The following is a 19547-nucleotide window of genomic DNA, read 5'->3' as shown; positions in this document are numbered from 1 at the left end:
CCACTGCTAAAAATTAAAGCTCAGGATTTGACACTGTTTGTGTAAATGTGTGTATGGAAGCCTCTAGTTCTTCTTTTCGTATGGGTTTGCTCACATATCCATTCATGCCAGCCTCTATACATTTATCTCTGTCACCAGGCATAACACATGCTGTCAATGCGATGATATAAGGCAATGTTGATGACGACGCTGCTTCCTTACGGATTTTTTCAGAGGCTTCTAAACCGTTTAATTCAGGCATCCAAATGTCCATAAATATCAGCTGGAAGGGTTGTTCGGTTTTGGATGCTTTTAGTACAGTGTCATATGCTTCACGACCATTATTTGCTTGCGTGGAAGAAATACCGATCTGTGTCAACATACGAGAAAGTACCTTGAGATTTACTGGATTGTCGTCCACAACAAGTGTCTTGATCAAGCTCAGGTCGTCAATCGATTGTTCAGAAGTACGGTTCGATTTTTGGCTTATACCAGTAGTCTTTCTTGACAAGCGTCCATGTGTTCCAATAGACCCAACAGACCCCAGTCGTTGTTTTCTTGGAGTAGGGGGCCTTCCATCATTGGATAAAAGCTCATGCAAAACATCGATTAATGCCGAGTTTTTGAAAGGCTTTTTGATACTAAGATGTAAAACATTATTCTCTTTTACGGTCGTAGATGGATTAGGTATCACAGAGACCTCCAAAGGGTTAACTTTCTCTTCGTGGGGAGTAGGAAGAGGTTCAATTGAGCCTTGAGGGTGTTGGATTACTGAGGAGGAAAAGTTAGCCTCGAGTTCTTCCGATACTCGCTTTCTAGAACGCATCATTCGGCTATCTGTGATACACAAAGTGGGTATAAGTTGAATCCAGCTAAAATTATTTTGAAAGCGACTCAATGTCAGTTGGCTGGTTGCTGTCAACATCTTTCCGCTATCAGCATTATTGACTAGATCAAAGTCCGTGTCAATAATCAAAAGGGAAATATGTTCTTTTGACACCTTTTCCAAATATTTCTCCGCGTCCAGAATTGTCATGGAAGTGACGGAGGAAATGCCCATATTACTTAATAACGAGTTCCATTCAATGCGAACACTTTCTCTATCGGCGATAACCAGCGGACGAGGACACTTTTGAGAGATATCTTTTAAATTAAATTCTTGGCTGTATGTTTTTGAGTTGGTCTGTGCTTGAAGTTTTACATTAAAGAAAAATGTAGATCCCTGCCCTTCTTCTGATTCGACCCACTATTGACAGCTATTTTTAGAAACTATTTTCTTCTCTGTTATGAACTCATTACCATATCACCACCCATAATCTTACAAAGTTTTTTACTGATAGCCAAGCCTAGCCCTAATTTACAAAAAAGAGGTTTCAATAAAACGAATTCCTTATAACTATGTGAAAAGTACCTGTTCCGCCAAAGTTCCTGGTTGTGGATGCATCCACCTGAGAGAAAGATTTGAAAAGTTTACTGGCCTTCGTTTTTGGAATTCCAATACCAGTATCTTTTACTGAAAAGAGGTACTGAACCATTTCCAAAGGGTTTATGTTATCCTCAACTATAGACGGACTTTGTGCCACCAATGCGATATTTGAGTCATCCTCTTGGAAAGAGGGGGCGTTTGAATTGGGATGGTATGGCTCAACAGATACATATACATGGCCTGACGCTGTAAATTTAAAAGCATTGGACAACCTTTTAATTTTTTAGTTCGAAAAATAAAATTGACGTCAAAATGATTAGGTTACTTACAAATTTAACAGAATCTGTCGAAGACGTACAAGATCCCCAATTACATGAATGGGTAAATCAGGAGCAATGTTATACCATAGTACAAGGCCCTTGCTGAGATAATTCGATGAAAGTAATTTCATGGCACTCTCAATGACATAGGTCTGTGATGAATACGTGAGTTTAAACAAATAAGAAGACCGATTCCGTCTATCCCACTTACAAGATCCAGCATACTTCTTTCCAAAGAGAGTTTCCCTGACTCTATTTTGGAATAATCCAAAATATCATCAATTAAAGCCATCAAATGATTTCCTGTGCGTGGATAAATTAGGCAAAGCCGAATGTAGTCGAATATCAATCCTTACCAGAGGATTCAATGGTTTCTGCACATTCATATAAATCTGGAGGAAGATCACTTTCCATCAATGTACGTGACATACCAATTACAGCGTTCATAGGAGTCCTGATCTCATGAGACATGTTTGCCAAAAAGTTTTGTTTTGATGCAGCTGCAGCCTCTGCCACTTCCTTTGCATATTTTAAATCTAATCATGTATGTTTAATGAAATAATTCATATTAAAAAAGAAACTTCAAACCTTTTAATAGAGTTTCGGTTCTTGCACGTTCTTCTTCTAATTCCAGTGTTCTTTGCTGGAGATGAAAAGTACGTTTTTTAACCAAATTTTCCATGTCGTTTGCATACTTTTCCAGCTAAAACAAATTTAGAAAAAAAAGGGTGGCATATGATATGAGCTATTCTTATTACCAACATGGCCATATTATCTATTACAGAGCCAGAGCCACAGAAGTAAGGGTCAATTTCTTCGACACGATTCTACGCATGATGTTAATAAAAAAATTAAATCAGACCAAAAAAAGACCAACCCCTATTGCAGTAAATGACGGTCTTGCATCAATGTTCCTTTGAAGACAGTCCGAAACAATCATATTCATACCATCTGTAAATTCATCTTGACCAGGTGGCTGCATACGGGGTCTAAGATCTCTCTCGCATACTTGCTTGAATATCATTTCTGGAGTGTTGTTTTCACGTATTTGTAAAGCGTAAGGTGTTTCTCTGGTAAGAATTTGGTTAATGATAATACCAGCACTGTAAACGTCTGCTTCTCTAGTTGGATGAATGACATAAGCATGACAGTTAGTCTCGAAGACAGACTCAGGAGCCATCCAAAGTAAATTTTTTGTTGATTTCAAGATATGGGCATCATTTTCTTCAATGGGCAGTTTTCTGACAAGAGGATCTACTGATTCTATTTGTGTACTTTTAATGTAATCCAGTCCATAATTGGAAATTTTGAGCTCCCAGCGACCTGTAATCATACACGAATTCGAGGTTAAACAACCGTGATGTAAAAATTTCGATCGATGTAAAAACCTCATCCCTATCAAAACACAAAATATAGTTAGGAGTGCAAAAATAAAGTTTTATCTTTTTTTAATTCTCTCTCTCTCTCTCTCTCTCTCTCTCTCTTTCACTCTATTTCTGCATTTCTCTCGGACTCTTTTTTTTTCTGTCTCTCTATATTTTTTATTATTACCGCTAATTAAATCATTGATAAGGGAGAATCTGAATATCCAAGCTAGGTTAATGTCGGGATTTGCAAGTACATCGGATAACGACCCCTTTGTGCAATATTCTATTTTGATTCTTTTTTAGTTAGAAAAGAATTTAGGGATGTTTAAGTTTGACTTTACCTTCTACAATAAATGCACGTTGAGGTTCCAGTATTAATCCAACAAATTCAATTAGGTTAGGGTGTCTTGCATTTTTCATCAAGGATACTTCTTTGCGTACTTTTGCATCAACTCTAATTTTTTTAAATCCAATTTGCTTAATGTAGACCGGTAAATTTCGACTATGCATAATAATTAAATAAAACTTCTTTTAAATATCGAATAAAGTTCGACCCACGCGTGTGTCTATAAAACTTACTAAAACCCAAGAGCGTGGATAAGCCTAGGCTGATCAAACTGTAATTTTAACCCATCACCTTTTGAGCCTCCTCGTTTATGATGAATTTCACCCCCTTGTTGTTGTGAAGTAGAAGTGGTGCCAATTAAATTTAAATCTGACCCGTGATTTTCAGGTATAGAAGAAGATGAAGTGACGGCGCCCATTGACAATCGGTTTGTATTGTATATCTTCTCTTCTGTCATTGGTGTACTGGATCTTTTAATTGAGCTAGGGCGTGAGGAGGTGGAAGATCCGCCTAATAAGACCCTGCTACTAGCGCCTATCACGATATCCCTTTGTTTTTCCTTTTTAAATGAGCCATCTCTAGAAATATTCTCGATTGATAAGGGTTGCACTAATTCATCCAATGATAGTAGCCATGTTCCGTCGCTACCTAGTGCTCGCTGCTTTAAGAATCTTCTTTTAAAGTACCACACCAGACCACCTATCAATGCGAGACCAAAAACAATGCCAATTGGCAAAAAAATAGACATGTATAGTTTTTTACGAGACTCATCTTGAGCTGCAATGTAATTTAGACATATTGTAGGGTTCAGTAACTGTGATGTGTTGTAGCATGAGATGCATTCAGAAGAACCCAATGGAGCATATGTTCCATATTCACACTCTAAACACCTATCTTGATTAGGTTGAGAAGAATACGTATTTTCAGGGCACTTTATACATTGAATCGATCTTTGAGTGTTGCCTTCAAGGTCTTGGCAATATGCACTCGTTGTAAGATTGGTATGATATGTGCCCGGGTCACATATTCTGGTTACTCGAGGTGCTGATATCAGTGCACTTTCCCAAGATGGAAAACTGGTCATCACACGGTTTAATACAACGTCAAGTAATGACATGAAGCCAATTGAGAACATGTTGGTTGCCCTAATAGAACAAAAAAAAAAGAATGAGTGTGTTAACACTGCTGTGACTATGAATAACCGTCTCTATCTCCTTATTTTACCATAGTCCTTTTACTCGTCCCTCTAAAAATGCTTGATTTTGATCAAATAATTCTCCGGCAGTATACACTGCAGTATCATTGGATAGATATCCCTTGAGCATGCGCTATCCAATCCAATTTTAATCAAAACACTGTATCTATAATCAATGCTTGTTCGTACATTAAACACTTACATTATTAATGATATTAAAAACGTGTTCCGAAAAAGTAATAAAGCTGTCAGGTTGGTATCCATTATCATTCAATCTAGTCAAGATGGCTAAAAATTCATTCTCCATAGCGCCGAAAAAAGATATATTGACCGAATGTACAACCTGATCCAATGTAGGCTTGTCTCTACCTCCTGCAAATTCTTGGTAAAAGTAATGACAAAATGGGCTAGTTGCAGTCGATGTTCGGTCTGATATACAAATCGGCTTGGTGTTTCCATCCTCTAGCACAGCAAAAGCAATTGATTTTGCGAGCTCTATGATATCCATACCTACATTTGAGAAATCACTAAAATATCTGTCATGTCAGTTCCATTTTTTTTTTTTTTTTGTAAACGCTTATAGATATATATTACGGGTATGTCTGGTTAAACTTTTCATAAAAGTATCCCAGGGAAGCCATGCCTGTATCAGGTGCGTTTTTGCTTTTGTTGGCGGCATAATCGAGTAATGTGCGGTCACTTGTTTGGATGATAATCGCCTTATTATTATGTTCTTCAGCAAATGAATCCAAGTTCTGTTGAAACATATCTGGATCGCCTAATGGACCATCCTATAAATCAACTCGAGACAAAAGTTAAATTTACATTGTCAAAGTGAGTAATGATATGGTGTCATTGTATTCTACCTCCAATGTATTGGATACAGTCCAGTTTAATTTATGTGCCAAACTGACTACACCCGCCATCATGGCAGCATTGTAAGTATCCCCGTACGTATTCGGCACAAGAGCACCAACAGATCCGGACTTATCGTTTATATTGATTAAAGAATTTTGTTCGTTCTGTAGCACCCTGGGCAGAGTTGTATTTGTAATCAGGTTTGGTCCTGTCTTGATTGTCTTGTTATAGTAAACCTCATGGCCTGTTAGCAGCTGTAAAAGGGATAAGTGATGACGAAGTTATGAATCCACATTACTTCATTATTACCCTAAGATACATGTAGAACACAGGCAATGCAGTTTGGTAGTAGGGCAATTGAGTAACAGCAAAAGTGTTTTGTTCTAAATGAAATAATGCAGTCATATTATTCCCTCCTAGATCAAAGAATCCAGAAGCAAGTGCCATATTTGGATAGGTATGCTTCATATTCAGCATTGCTGTTGCAACCATGTCTGCACATGTCTAAAATGCATAAAGGAAAAACGAGTTATTACGGACAGACGTCGCTGCAAGATTGTATATTTATATATACACATACGGAACCGCCTAAAGAGATAATTGAATCATATGTACCATTTCTAAATGCATCCATAATCAATTGAGCCGGTGTAAAGGTGCTATTCGTTACGTTATCAGTGATTTTGAAAACATCCATTCCTTTTGTCGACATAGCTTGTTGGAAACCATTCAATCTTTGAGAGCTCTGTTCCTCCTCCATGCTTGATAACTGAACTGCTAAGGTTTTAGTGAAATTTCCTTTTGCGACTTGTTGCCCCAAGAGCAAACCCGCCTCAAAATCATCTTGCATGACTCGTGTTAGACCTAGAGACTTTGCATAGTCTAAGCCTGAATTGAAGACAATGACGGGCACATTTTTAGAGAGCGCGTATTGTATTGCATTATAGACCTGTGTATTGGGAATAGAACAAATGATGCCATCCATCTTGTTGTTGACTGCTTGGATAATATCGTGTGGCATACTAGCCTCGGTGGTGGTTAAATAGCGATTCCAGACAATATCGACATCAACTATATTGGCAGCGTCTCGAGAGCCTTGTTCCGGGTTATGAAAAAAAGTGGCTATCGCTGAATCATGCGAAATAAATGCGATGCGCGGTCTTGTTTTTTTGAAAGCTAACCCCGAATTACATTGTGACATTGTGAAATTTACATTTTGGCATGAAGCAACTGTGATCAGCAGCAGATATATCCAAATCATAATAAAGCAGATGAGAAGGGGGGAAAGAGAGAGATAAGTTATGATGATAAAAATATCCGTGTAGTATGATTTCAATTTTGGCTGTTGCCTAAATTACCGAGTATATGTTCAAAAAAAACGACCAACATTTTATTTATAATAAGAAAAAAAAAAGAAAAAAATTAGAGTCTTAACAAGCAAGACAAAAAATGATGTATATGTGCATTTGGATAAAAAAAAAAGGGAATAGGGTCATGAGATGGATTATAGAATGATATTTCAAGAAATGTCATTTCTTAGTTACATAAAGTGTATATGATGTGAGATGCAATAGTAAAGATGAAAAATAATAAAAAAAAAAAGAAGGATAGAGGGACCATAAAAGAGAGAGTTAAAGAGAGGTTATTCAAGAAGATAATGCGTGTCTCTTTTGCTGAGTTGATAGTAAAGCAGAGATACGTGCAGATCTTGACTCGCATTCTCTCCAGTCTCTATCATTTAAATCAAGAGCGACAGATCTCCAAGCTTGCTTGAATAATCTTGTATGCTTCCTGATGGCACCAACCAAGACACGATCTTCAGATTCAGACCAACTCTTCTTTTCAGTTGACTTTGTTGAAAGTGTTTTAAATCTTCCCCAACAGCAACCACGAGAACGATGGGGTAAGTATTTTGACGAGATCATGGCCCATGATAATCCTTGTAAGTAGCCCTTCTCTAACAGATAATCTTCGGAAGAGGTCCAAGGTGTACGTGTCTGATGTTGTTTGGTGGTTCGGATGGGTGAAATGATGGGTGAGAGTGATCCAGCGGTTGTGTTGGATTCGGATGTAATGGAAGAGGCACTGGACCAACCAGATGGAGAGGAAGGAGGACAGTATTCAAATGCATGCTTTGAATACTCGAGATATGTAGGGTTGGTGTTACAAAGTAAATTCTTAATATCCATAATGTAAAAAAAAAAAAAAAAGTGGGTTTTTTTCGCAAGCAAAAAAAGATGAATAAATAAAATAACTGGTACAAAATAATCGTCCTTTTTATATCATTATAGCCCTCCCCCCCCCCTAGGTCAGCGAAACCCGCTTTTTTAAGTCATCCCAAAATAAGAAAAAACTCAAGCTGTCAAAAGGGGGCTAATGGAACAATAAACAAGGAGAAGAATAAGAAGAAAGGGAGTTAGAACCTGAATAGCAAATATTTTCGTTTTGTCCGCGACATTTTAAGCTTGTCAACTATCTTTGTCAATAAATCCCACTTCGCATCGATTATTTGATTTATTTATTTTTGAAAACCATAGAAATGTGCCTTATTTTGGACCATATTAAATTACGCAATCGATGGGAGAATCCGCCATGATAATTTCAATGTGAATTGAACCTACAAACAAAGGATTTCATCTGTATAATTTAATTGTATAGACATCTGCCACGGGTAGTGTATGTGCGCCGCTTTATGTATGTACGTATATCTCGTAATTGATTTAAAAACTACCCGATCAAAAGCACAGATCTAGGGGTATAATAATTGTCGTCATACCATCGATCGAGAATTTTTCTATGATCTCTCTACCACCTTGCTCTTAAATAGAACATTTTCTGAACTTAATTTGGAGCACCCTTCGAGCTAAAATTGGAACTCTGTAAATCCAATTCAAACCTTTTTTTAGAGTCAATGTCGATAATTGTTTATACTGTTGACTAATACATCATTATATGCCTCACATATTCTTTGTGTGGGCATCTTAGTCTCCATGAGCCCAGAAATAGTTCGATTAAATTAATATCTGGGTTTTTCGGAGGAACATATACGCATCTATTGTGTATATCTGTATCATTTGTCATCCCAACTACTCTACTCGACGAGAAATTTAGACACTACATATAAAGAAAAAAAAGACCATTCACTTCAGGACACTTGTGTCCGTGTCTAGTGTCCCTTTTACAAAACAGGTAATGATCAGTCTTTGTGTAAAAGCGAATCATAAAAAAACAAAGAGAGGGCATACTGGCAGCTTCGGGTTACATGATTTCTTTATGAACTTTATTTCCATGTTAGAGCCGATCCAATGTACACATCATGTTCTCTCTGCAACAGCCGTGCACAACTCTTAGAGATGTAAAATTACAACGTAATTTTAACGTTGATTTTGACGATAGCTTAGTCGATAACACACGTGCAAGGGGGCAATAACAGCGATTACATAATGATTTAAAATCTCAATCGATACCAATTGTTCTACTAAATTACAATGCTTAAATTATAAACTGACATAGTGTCAGCTTAAAGTGGTGAAACCCTGTTACAAATATGATATGGATACTCAGGCAATATGTTTTAATATTTCTGCTCTTTAAGCCTTAAGCTTAAATAATTCAAACACAAGGTGAAGCTGTAAAATTATACGAAGTTTACAGAAGAAAAGCAGACGCGCATTGTCTGTATAAAACGCTCTTTCTCATCGTCTAAGCATTGCAGAAAGAAAATGATTAAAACAAACGTTAGTTAGAAATACAAATATCGAATGTTAGAACTATAATTTGGGCTGATAACTTTTACACAGATGACAATACTCCTTTAAAAAATAGGACGCTTTTGATGTTTATTACAGATAGATAGAGCTACTGGGGTTGGGCATCAAGTAAAACAATGTAGACACTATTGAAAAAAATAGAAGGGAAACATACACTCTGAGATTTTAAATGTATGTCTTGCAAAGGAAAAATGACCCAACTGTCACAAACCTGTTTTTTTTTGCTTTCATCCATTTGAGCCTTCATTGGTAGGACAGTTACTCTTATACAAGTGTTTTATAAGGATTAATCAGGGTACAATTACTGCGCAAATCCTTTGCATATTCCTGTTCTTTCTATGCGTCTTCAAACTTAGAGACTCGCCCTCAGCTTTAAATATAGAGTTAGCTAAAGAATACATCAATAAGTAAAAGTTTCCTTTAATTTGCAATAGACGATTTGCATCCACAAAGTGATTCGGCTGGGAGATAAGAAAGATTGAGCACTCAGAAGCGGAATTTCTTAATTAGTGACTGCCACGCCGTCCACGTACTCCCCGCTTTGATTAAATAAACCCGTTTTTCTTTTCCTCTTCTCTTTAACTTTTCACACACACACAAAAAGGTCTTTCTGTATGCCTCACACGTGTTGCTCTTCAAAGCGTATTGGTGCTGTGGGATTCCATTCACCTACTGCTACAAATCAATATGCTCCCAACAAAGTCATCGAGCCTATCCACATTGGTACATATCATTATACATATCAGATTTGAGTTTTATATCATTTACTAACCTGTATACCATATTTAGAAATCAATTTACGTTTCAAAGACCTTTCAAGTCGTATAGTTACTGGTAAAGTTACGCATACATTTAAACATAATGGCACGGCCCTTGTGTCCAACAAGAAGGACTTGACGCAAATCAGCTTAAACGCCGAGAACTTTGAAAACGTCAAGGTGTCTGGTGACGAAGTAGACTATCGATATGACGGACATTTAATCCATTTAACATGGAAGGAACCTTTCGAAAAGAATAGCGAACGCAAAGTCACTATTGAATACACGTTAGACCAACCTATTGCCGGCCTTTATTTTCAAAACCCAGATACTGAGAGCGAAGGTTCTACGTGGGCTATCACAGATCATGAACCTGAAAAGTAAATATCTTACGAAAAAAGAAATATATGTTACTTATTTGTTACAAATAAGGGCAAGACATTGGTTACCTACCGTGGACTATCCAACCGTGCGAACAACGCTTAGTTGGGCTATCACTGCGCCTAAAGATTTGACTGCATTAGCCAACGGTACTTTTATGGGTGGTGAAATAAATGGCGACTACAGAACTACAATGTGGGAGTTAGATTATCCATGGTAAATAATATATGCATGTCATTAAACAGGTCGCTGATATTAGTTATGCAGTCCTTCTTATTTAGTCTGTTTTGCCGTGGGAGAATTTGTTGAGGCGGATGATGGTCAGGTCGATAATATTCCCATTAAGGTATAGACATTCATAACTCATACATACACGATAAACACTAAAAAAACACGCATCCAACATGTAGTATTTTGCCGATAAGAGATACAAGAAGGAAGATCTTATCAGAGCCTTTGATAAGACGCCATCCATGATCAAGTGGTTGCAGGAGAAAGTCGGTGTGCCATGTAGGTATTTTGGTTCTTTTTTTTATTTATTAAAAAACTAAATGTATCGCTGTGTAGTCCCTTGGTCCAAGTACTATCAAATCGCTACTCAAGGATGTCGTGGTGCCATGGAAAACATTTCCTTGGTTACTTGGAACGATATGTTTATTTTGGATGAGACGCACGCTCTTGAGCTCAAACATTTGACGGATCTTGTTAATATTCATGAAATGGCACATACCTATTTTGGTGATCTATTAGTTATTCGTCATTTTGAACATGCTTGGTTAAAAGAAGGTTGGGCTACCTACATTGAAACTTGTTACTTACAAGATAATGTTTCGGAAGATGCCTTTAAGTTTGAAATGCTTGAAAATCAATCTGGTTATACCAGTGAATGTGAACGATACATGGTAACTAGTTTGTAATTTTACATGTATGATTTACTAATCAGTACAAAAAAACAGCGTCCTATTGTCACACGTAAATATGATTCTTCATGGGACATGTTTGATAGACACACCTATCCTGGCGGTGCATGGCGTCTTCATATGCTCCGTAGCTTAATGGGCAATGAAGCATTTTGGTCTGGTGTTCAGACATACATTCAAAGATATGCCAAAAAGACAGTTCAGACAAGCGAATTCCAATCCTGCCTGGAAGAGGCCTCCGGACTGAACTTATCTCGATTCTTTGATGAATGGCTTTTGTCCAAAGGATATCCCAAGCTCAAGGGCCAATATGAATTCAATGATCAAGCTGTGAAGATTACATTATCACAGACACAGGTGGATGAAGCTGAGCAGGTGCCTTTGTTTGGCTTCTCTGTGGAGATTGAAGTGACAACTGATGCGGACCGTGTATATCAGGGTCTTGTTACGTTTGATGCATTAGAGACTGTTTCTGTCAGCATTCAAATACCTGAAGGCGAGAAACCTACGCAATTGAGAATTGATCCTGAATATAAGGTCTTGTTCTCATTAGAAATGCCTTCGGTAGATAGAGATATTTTGATCGAGACTGCCAAAAGTGCCAAAGACGTTGTCAACAGGATCTGGGCTTATTCTGAATTGATCAAAAACGGTTCAAGACCTAGCTTAAAGGCTGTCCGTGAAGCTATTCTTCAAGAACCTTACTATGGTGTCCGTATCTACAGTAAGTGCCTAGTATGTGATGCCCCTTTCATTATCTAATATTTCATTGATTTAATTACAGCGGCAAGAAAATTGGCAAATTTAAATAGTTTGTACAGTATCGAAATCTTATCCGAACTTTTGGATGCCGAAAAGGATCCCTTGGCTATGGCAGCAATCGCTGGTGCATGTGCCATCGTCGATGATAGATTGCGTGATGCTTTAATCCGGTTTCTTCAAAGAGATGGACTTCCTTATCGTGCCCATGCCGCCGCATTAGCCTCCCTTGGAAGTCAAAGAAACAATGATGATTTAAAATACTTGTTACAAGTTGCAAATGATGACACCAAGATCGGCCAGCACGGACTTATTCGTGGTGGAGCTTTAAAAGGTATAAATGGGAAACATGTGAGAAAGAGTCATTCTTCAACTAAACGGATGATTTTTTTCTTATTTTGGGATAGCTCTGGGATTGCATCGTAGTGAAGAAGCTTTCAAACATCTTTTGAATGCAGTTTCAACAAATAAGGAGCATATTCGTGCTAGACCGTTTGCAATCCAAGGTCTTGCTAAATCCGCGCCATGGCAAACTGAGTGCTTAAAGAACACTGCAATTGAAGAAATAAGTAAGTTTGAGGAAGGGGAAGGGGGGAGGGGAGGAGGGGAGGAGTTGAATAAACTAAGATACAAGGGGAATTGAATAAATTGACTTTTTTCATTAGCTAAATTAACTCGTGATTCCTATCAATTTATCCGAGTTAGTTCTGTTGAAGCGCTTGTTCAGCTCAAGGTCAAGTCGAGTTACGGATCTATTGCTACAACACGCTCCATGTATTCTAAAGACGATCAGTCCTGGTTTAACAGAAAATTGACCCAATTAAACAATATCAGTTCAAATGATGATCAGAGCAACGCCAACAAGGAACTTGTTGAGAAACTTGAAACTCGTATCAAGAAATTGGAAGAAAAATTATCCCTTGAAGGATTGTAGTATTATCAAATCTATTTTTGTGTAATAAAATCATTCGGTACACACATGTCACCCATTTATATTAAAGAAGTACTTGAGGGACAAGGTCCTACCGTTACTTATTCTTAATAGACTATAACACACAACTCTCACACCAGGAAAAGACACTAAAAACTCACACGTTGAATAAAATATCGAAATTCTCTCAGGAACTTGTGTGAGGGATGAGCCGATGACACGAATGGTGGGGAATAGAGAATCCCAAATCAGGAAAGATGGACATCTGTTCTTTTGCCTATTTTTGCAACACTAAAAAAAAAAATGCTGAAATATGAGTTTGACCCAAAAGTTGTTATTGGCATAATAGTTTTATTCACATGAAAAAAAAAAAAAAAGGGTTAACTGTACAGAAATAATAAAAGAATACAAAGGAAGCATATATATATAAAAAAAGAAAGTAGTGTATACATTGGCATAAATTTTAAAAAGGGGATATAACATAGGTGGCATAAATTTAGTTTGTTTGTTTGTTGTTTGTTCGGTTTCTAAATGAACTTTTATCTGTCAAATAATTTGATGCTTTCGTATAAAGTGGTACAGACCAAATATTGTTTTCGACTGCCACTTTAACTGTAGACAATCCATAAAATTGAGATTTCTTCTTTTTCTCTTCTAATAATGATGCATGTTCTTCTATTTTATATTGATGCTTCATATAAACCATCTCTTCTTCCTTTTTGCTTTCTGAGAAATATAAGAGCTCGTTCGCCACATTTAATGCGTGTGTCAAAAGATGTGCAAAATACTCAATCATGTAAATCTTGCCTTGATCTAAAGCCGTATGCATCCCTTCCACCAACTCAAAAAACGAGCTAAATCCAACACTGGTACCTTCCCAAAGTAATCGAAGTGTGCCCGAAACTAATCCAGTTAATAAATAAGGTGTTGAGAAACCGGAACAGCTTGTTTCTACTTGTTGCTCTTGATCAGGACGAATGATACAAATCGGTCTAGACTGAGGATCATTGGCAGCATCGCATGATGATCTTCTGGGTGCGTTCATGACGGTCAACGAGACCCATTCAAAGTCTTGATCGGTGTGAGCTTCTTTAGGATGAAATTGTCGCAGCCACCGGACTCGGAACGTGTGATGAGTTCGACGACGACGTAAATGACATAGTTTCTCACACATGGATCGAACATCTGACTCGTGCACAAAGGACATGATAGGATGACCTTTAAGCTGTGGTGTCTGTTGTGGAAATTGGGTAGATGGGTATGCATGCTCGATAGTGCCAAATGGGCTGAGACGTAATATGGTGAATGGAGAGGAGGTCTTTCTACGCAGTGTGTTGACAGGTCGAATAAGCCAATAATCCAGGTCAGTAGCGTTTGTAAGAGGATCATGATGGATGCATATTTCAAATGGTAAATGGCCAGAGGTTGCGTGGCAAAGAGTGAAACGTTCCTTTCTCTCGGTATCATAGTATTGGCGTGGATCAAGCAGGTTGATAGATCTACCAACGAGCTCTATTGGGTCATAACCAAGAAGGTCAAATACTTCATCGGTGGCTGTAACTATAGTTTGCTTTTCTTTACTGACAATCAATAAAGAAGAAGTTCTTAAAGGGCAATCATGAAAAGAATGGCTATCTGAAAACGACATATAAAAATATTAAATAATAAAAAAAAAGAATGGGCTTAAAGAAGAAGAAATTGGAAAAAATAAAAATAAATAATTTATGGACCAATCCTTTATATATGCGTTATCAGCTTAACTCTCGCGTGGGTTTTGGCGGGTTTCACATGAAAATGAAAAAGTGGAGCCGTGCAACGAGCAACTGCGAACATATGAAAATACAAAAAGATAATGATAATATGGGCGTCTTTTTTTCTGTGGTGTTACGGGATAATATTTTATATGATCGAGGGGAGACGACCCACGTTTTTCATCCATTGTATTATGATAATTATGAAAAAGAAAAAGAAAACGCAAGTCCATCATCATAATTTACATGTAAAGTCCTAATTTGGGCACAATAAACATGTCCCACTATTCTTTTTCATAAAACGCACAACAAAATTAAGGTTTATAAGCTATTGCTTTTGGTTGCAATTGATTAATTAACCTTTGGACCAACGAGAGGCTTTTTTGATCGCCTCCTGTATCCCATCCTTTATAGTGACACTTACCAACAATATACAAATCAAGAAATATTAAAATTAAGTTCTATACGCGAATTATCATTCGTTTTTCTCACCGCTTTCATATATTTTAAAAAAAAATCAGATTCTAATTTAAACAGACCATATATTGTGTGCAACACTCCACTTCTTTTTTTTTTATATCTGACAAATTTTCTATACAACCTGAACCATATAATAAGAAGATTTTCCTACACGTAAAATACACACTTTTCCGTCAATTAAATCAGAGTCTTGAATGGTATGTCTGGTATCAGTAATACGAGTGTTATTGAGATACAATCCACCTGCTTTGATTTTCTTTTGAGCGTCCGCTATATAAAGAAAAATCCCGCGTAATTAACAATGTGTGTAACAGAAGATTATGTATAAAAGACAACAGAGCTTACATTTAGACTTTGCAGCATTCGTAATGGATGCCAAGAGATCCAAGCCAGATCCAACCACAGAAGAACGCTCCAATTGAACAAATCTATTCGTATCCGTCTTAAATGCTTCAATGATATGATCACCTGATAATGTGCTCAAGTCTCCACCGAACAAAACACGAGTAGCGGTTACGGCTTTACGGAGTCCATCAGCTATTTAAAAAAAAAAAAAAAAAAAAAAAAAAAATTAAAAAGTCAGCATTTTTTCTTAGCTAATCCTAAATGCGTCTTCAGGTCTTACCGCCGTGTACAAGCTCTGTAGTTTCATTAGCGAGAGCGGTCTGTGCTAGTCTTTGTTCGGGTGATTTCTAATTTATGCCAGTCAGGATCAAATTACATCATATTTTGCTATCTTTCTTTCTTCTATAATTACTTGATGTTGATTCATAAGTTCTGTAATCTGGTCTTGTTTTAAGAAGGTGAACATTCCTAAATATTTTTCAACATCAGCGTCTGCGGTTTTCATCAAGAACTAGTGGTAAGAAAGTGTATCAGTATAAGACTATGCTATTTTAAAACAAGAGAGATGATATTACTTGATAGAAATCAAAGACACTCGTCATAGATTCGTCTAACCAAACTGCATTACCGGCAGATTTACCGAATTTTTCCCCAGTAGATGTTAACAGAAGAGGAATGGTGATACCAAAAGCTCTTGATTCAATGTCATCTTTTTTAGGCTCATCATCCTCTTGCTCACTGGAGCGTCGTCGAGATATCATATCTATACCGGCAGTAATATTACCCCATTGATCACTTCCACCCAACTAATTTGTAAATGACTTAGCACTCCCTTTACAAAATAGGTGATGCATTTCTCTTTTTTTACCTGAATACGACAGCCATGATTTTTATAAAGGTACCAGAAATCGTAGGCTTGCAATAACTGGTATGAGAATTCGGTGAAGCTAATACCTTGTGTAGTATCCATACGAGATTTAACGCTTTCTTTTGCCAACATGGTATTGACACGTGCATATCTCCCTACCGAGCCCAAAAAATCCAGGGCCGTCATTGAATTAAACCAGCTGTAGTTATTCAAGACTTTGGGTTTCAAATACGAGGTCTGGGTGAAACCATGTTTGGCTGCATAAGCAGCACCATTTTTAAATAATCGATGCACTTGACTTTGTATACCTGCTACGTTAACCTCGAGTATTTCTTGTGATAAAGGTACACGTTCTGATTTACGTCCTGAGGGATCGCCGATGGATCCCGTGGCTCCTCCTACGAGAGCAATGGTTTGGTGTCCACGAACATGAAAGTGCAATAGGCCCATGAGGGTGACGAAGTTGCCTAAATGAAGGGACTTGGCGGTGGGATCCACACCACAGTAAATGGCGGTAGGTGTTTCGGTCTTTTTCGTCAGTTCAGGACTAATATCGACTATCATTGAGTTGCTTGTTCTGTGTACATATATTTTTACTCACCTAGTGACATTGGCCACAAGGCCTCTGCGTGTCATGTCAGTAATGACATTAGACTGTGTGTTCAAAAAACGTGTGTGGTTCTTGAGAGCTTGGGCCCATTGAGCTTTTTGCTTGAGAAGCAACATTAATGTCAGAAAAAAAAATTACAGGTTACCCCTTGCTTTCTTGCGGAAAAAATGACACTTGTGTGTTGTGCGTGCGGGGTCGCTATTTTCTAATCACTGTCACACAGAGATCAGTTTCCACACTTTACACTCATAAGATGAATGTCTTTTTTCTTGTAAACGTGCTATATTAAAAGAGCAGTATTTGTAACCGGTACTTTGTATCTTTCACTCATCGTAGAGGTCTCCTCTTTATTAATATTTTTTCCATAGTTATTCACCAAAATGTTAAGCATTCCCCGCCCTCTTGCTCTTTAAACGTATTGATATAAGTGATAGCATCTATCAGCAGTAGAGGGGCAATAAAATATAGCCTCTTTTTAAGCTGTATACGAGGACATAAGTCACGTAATGAATTTTTTTTAAAGCAAAGCTGAGAGTTTAAAGAAGTATATCTTGCATGATTTATCTACAATTTGCCGGTGTGTAGGTATGCCTTTATAAAGAAGCTGCAATTGCTTTCCGGTTGTTCTTAATCTGTCTGCCTATGTAGTGCGAACACCGTTAGAATGTTTTCTGAAGAAGGTTTAATTGATGCTGGTGTGTCTATTTTTCAGAGGGAAGGTTTCGTTTCAAAGAAATACTTCTGGATTTGTATCGCGTATCTCATACGATTTATTTGTTGTAAAGAATGTTACATTATCTTATTACAAAAATTATCCGCATTGCTGACATTACGTGAGCTCTAAATACCACGATGTATGATATTGATTAATGTACGGGAGTCTTCTATATGAATTTTGACGTGATTCATAGCCTAACCACTTTTTGATCCTTTTAAATAGGCAGAATGTACTTAATCCATCATTTATCAGATTGTGCCTCATACTCACGAGGAAGGGAGAGAGAATAATTTTCATGTAAAAATTGCATTATCAGATCATACGATATGCAGCGTTCCAAAATAAACATTATGTAATGTGCATGGAAATCAATCTATGCACTACAAAAGGGAGTTTCATGTCGTTTGTCGATCCCTACGCCTGTGATTTATAGAAAGGCTTTATTCGAAAGCAGACGCCGTGAATATATAAATCTTATAAAAAAAAAAGTTTGCCTGATTTTCTTTTACTGATGCTATTAGTGGAAGCGGTATCACATTCAACATTGATAGCTTCAACGATGACATTTGGAGACTTATATAATCCTGACAAATCATCATGTCATTGCATTGTCAATTATGTTTAATAAGAAAGGTAAATAGATCCTATACGTTGTAAGTAATAATGAATGATATTTTAAGGTTTTGATGTAAAATAATGGAGAAGGAGGGGTCTGCATTACATGACCTCCTCCCTTCCGTATATAATAAGATCTATTTTTAATGGGGGAGTTGCTAAAAAGTGATACACACAGGCTAAAAAAAAAAAGTGTCGGAGAAACAGAACCAGTAAAAATGGTGGGATGGCACCCATGAATTGTTTATTTGTTTACCTTGATTTTTAATCGTCAACATTAAAATCTGATATTTCCTTGTACAACTAGATATGAAACCATCTGATAAATAATCTTTAGCTTTTTTTTTTCCTGAAAAATTAAATGTAAAAGATTAAATACACAATAGAAAGACAAGCAAACATAGAAAAAAACCAACAATAAAAAAAAATTAAGAGGATCAGATAATTAAGAGCAAAAAAATAAAATAAAACAAAGCGGAGTCTCTTGCACCAGGCGTCATGTGGGTAATGAATCAGATAAGATGACTTTTTTTTTTGTGCTCTTACATTTACATTTTTTTTTCCCTTTTTTTTATCTGATAATTTTCTGTTAGACATGCCAACATATATACCCAATTTATTAGAAGGAAAGACATTAACAGGGGTCCTACCACCAGAGAAACAACCACCGTTAGAATATTTTTTACCACTACATAATCAGCCAGAATTACTTGACATTGAAGCATGTATAGATGATCCGTCATTAGCACCCCTTGGTTGTCATGTGCAACAAAAAAAGGCCACCAGAAAAAAGAAGGCAAAAGAGTCAAACGGTCAAGTTCGTATCCAGACCAAAGAAGCGTCTTCTTCTATGTTGGTCAACGGTACAGCCATGTTACGTCGTCGAGGTATGGGAGCTGCCCAATTAGCATCCGAGTTGGATATTCTACTCTTGCCTCCTTACATCAAGACATCCTATACTAACCTTGTGGAATTGGATATATCCCGAAACAAGCTAAAGAGTCTACCTGCACAAATTCGACAATTGATTCATTTACGTGTACTCAATGTTACTAGCAATGAATTAACAGAGATACCCCAAGAATTATATAGCCTGACAGAATTGCAAGTACTCTCACTATCTCAAAATCAAATACAAGTCATTCCAGAG

General features: G+C 37.2%; 5 protein-coding genes across 5 annotated transcripts; 1 reads left to right on the top strand and 4 right to left on the bottom strand.

The window, feature by feature from the left end:
- Positions 1-13: 13 nt before the first annotated feature.
- On the bottom strand, positions 14-6692 carry EV154DRAFT_605280 (uncharacterized protein; the record flags this gene model as incomplete). Its single annotated transcript, XM_051607460.1, has 19 exons — positions 14-1225; positions 1279-1331; positions 1391-1677; positions 1735-1877; positions 1937-2028; positions 2082-2261; positions 2314-2428; positions 2484-2552; positions 2603-3120; positions 3277-3375; positions 3434-3594; positions 3672-4137; positions 4201-4583; positions 4663-4766; positions 4836-5160; positions 5228-5424; positions 5500-5745; positions 5801-5995; positions 6072-6692. 19 exons carry the CDS (start codon positions 6690-6692, stop codon positions 14-16), a joined length of 5466 nt encoding a protein of 1821 aa, XP_051454255.1.
- Positions 6693-7030: 338 nt separating this feature from the next.
- On the bottom strand, positions 7031-7713 carry EV154DRAFT_595030 (uncharacterized protein). Its single transcript, XM_051606990.1, has one exon. It carries the CDS (start codon positions 7678-7680, stop codon positions 7138-7140), a length of 543 nt encoding a protein of 180 aa, XP_051454254.1. The 5' UTR covers positions 7681-7713; the 3' UTR covers positions 7031-7137.
- A 2062-nt stretch (positions 7714-9775) lies between these two features.
- On the top strand, positions 9776-13103 carry EV154DRAFT_519595 (peptidase family M1-domain-containing protein). Its single transcript, XM_051602745.1, has 10 exons — positions 9776-9984; positions 10051-10399; positions 10452-10616; positions 10668-10746; positions 10811-10910; positions 10968-11302; positions 11357-12044; positions 12105-12413; positions 12487-12648; positions 12745-13103. Exons 1-10 carry the CDS (start codon positions 9876-9878, stop codon positions 13011-13013), a joined length of 2565 nt encoding a protein of 854 aa, XP_051454253.1. The 5' UTR covers positions 9776-9875; the 3' UTR covers positions 13014-13103.
- Positions 13104-13348: 245 nt separating this feature from the next.
- EV154DRAFT_519593 (uncharacterized protein) lies at positions 13349-14702 on the bottom strand. Its single transcript, XM_051602744.1, has one exon. The coding sequence runs from the start codon at positions 14656-14658 to the stop codon at positions 13507-13509; it is 1152 nt and encodes a 383-aa protein (XP_051454252.1). The 5' UTR covers positions 14659-14702; the 3' UTR covers positions 13349-13506.
- A 515-nt stretch (positions 14703-15217) lies between these two features.
- On the bottom strand, positions 15218-17219 carry EV154DRAFT_554300 (tyrosine-tRNA ligase). Its single transcript, XM_051605178.1, has 7 exons — positions 17056-17219; positions 16455-17001; positions 16162-16392; positions 15999-16097; positions 15867-15933; positions 15587-15778; positions 15218-15511 (listed from the first exon to the last, which is right to left on the bottom strand). The coding sequence occupies exons 1-7, from the start codon at positions 17178-17180 to the stop codon at positions 15354-15356; spliced, it is 1419 nt and encodes a 472-aa protein (XP_051454251.1). The 5' UTR covers positions 17181-17219; the 3' UTR covers positions 15218-15353.
- Positions 17220-19547: the final 2328 nt, after the last annotated feature.

The sequence above is a fragment of the Mucor mucedo genome (assembly GCF_025094135.1).
Source record: "Mucor mucedo strain NRRL 3635 chromosome Unknown EV154scaffold_97, whole genome shotgun sequence".
Classification (NCBI taxonomy): domain Eukaryota; kingdom Fungi; phylum Mucoromycota; class Mucoromycetes; order Mucorales; family Mucoraceae; genus Mucor; species Mucor mucedo.
The sequence above is the reverse complement of the archived record's forward strand: the minus strand, read 5'-3'. Positions and strand labels throughout refer to the sequence as shown.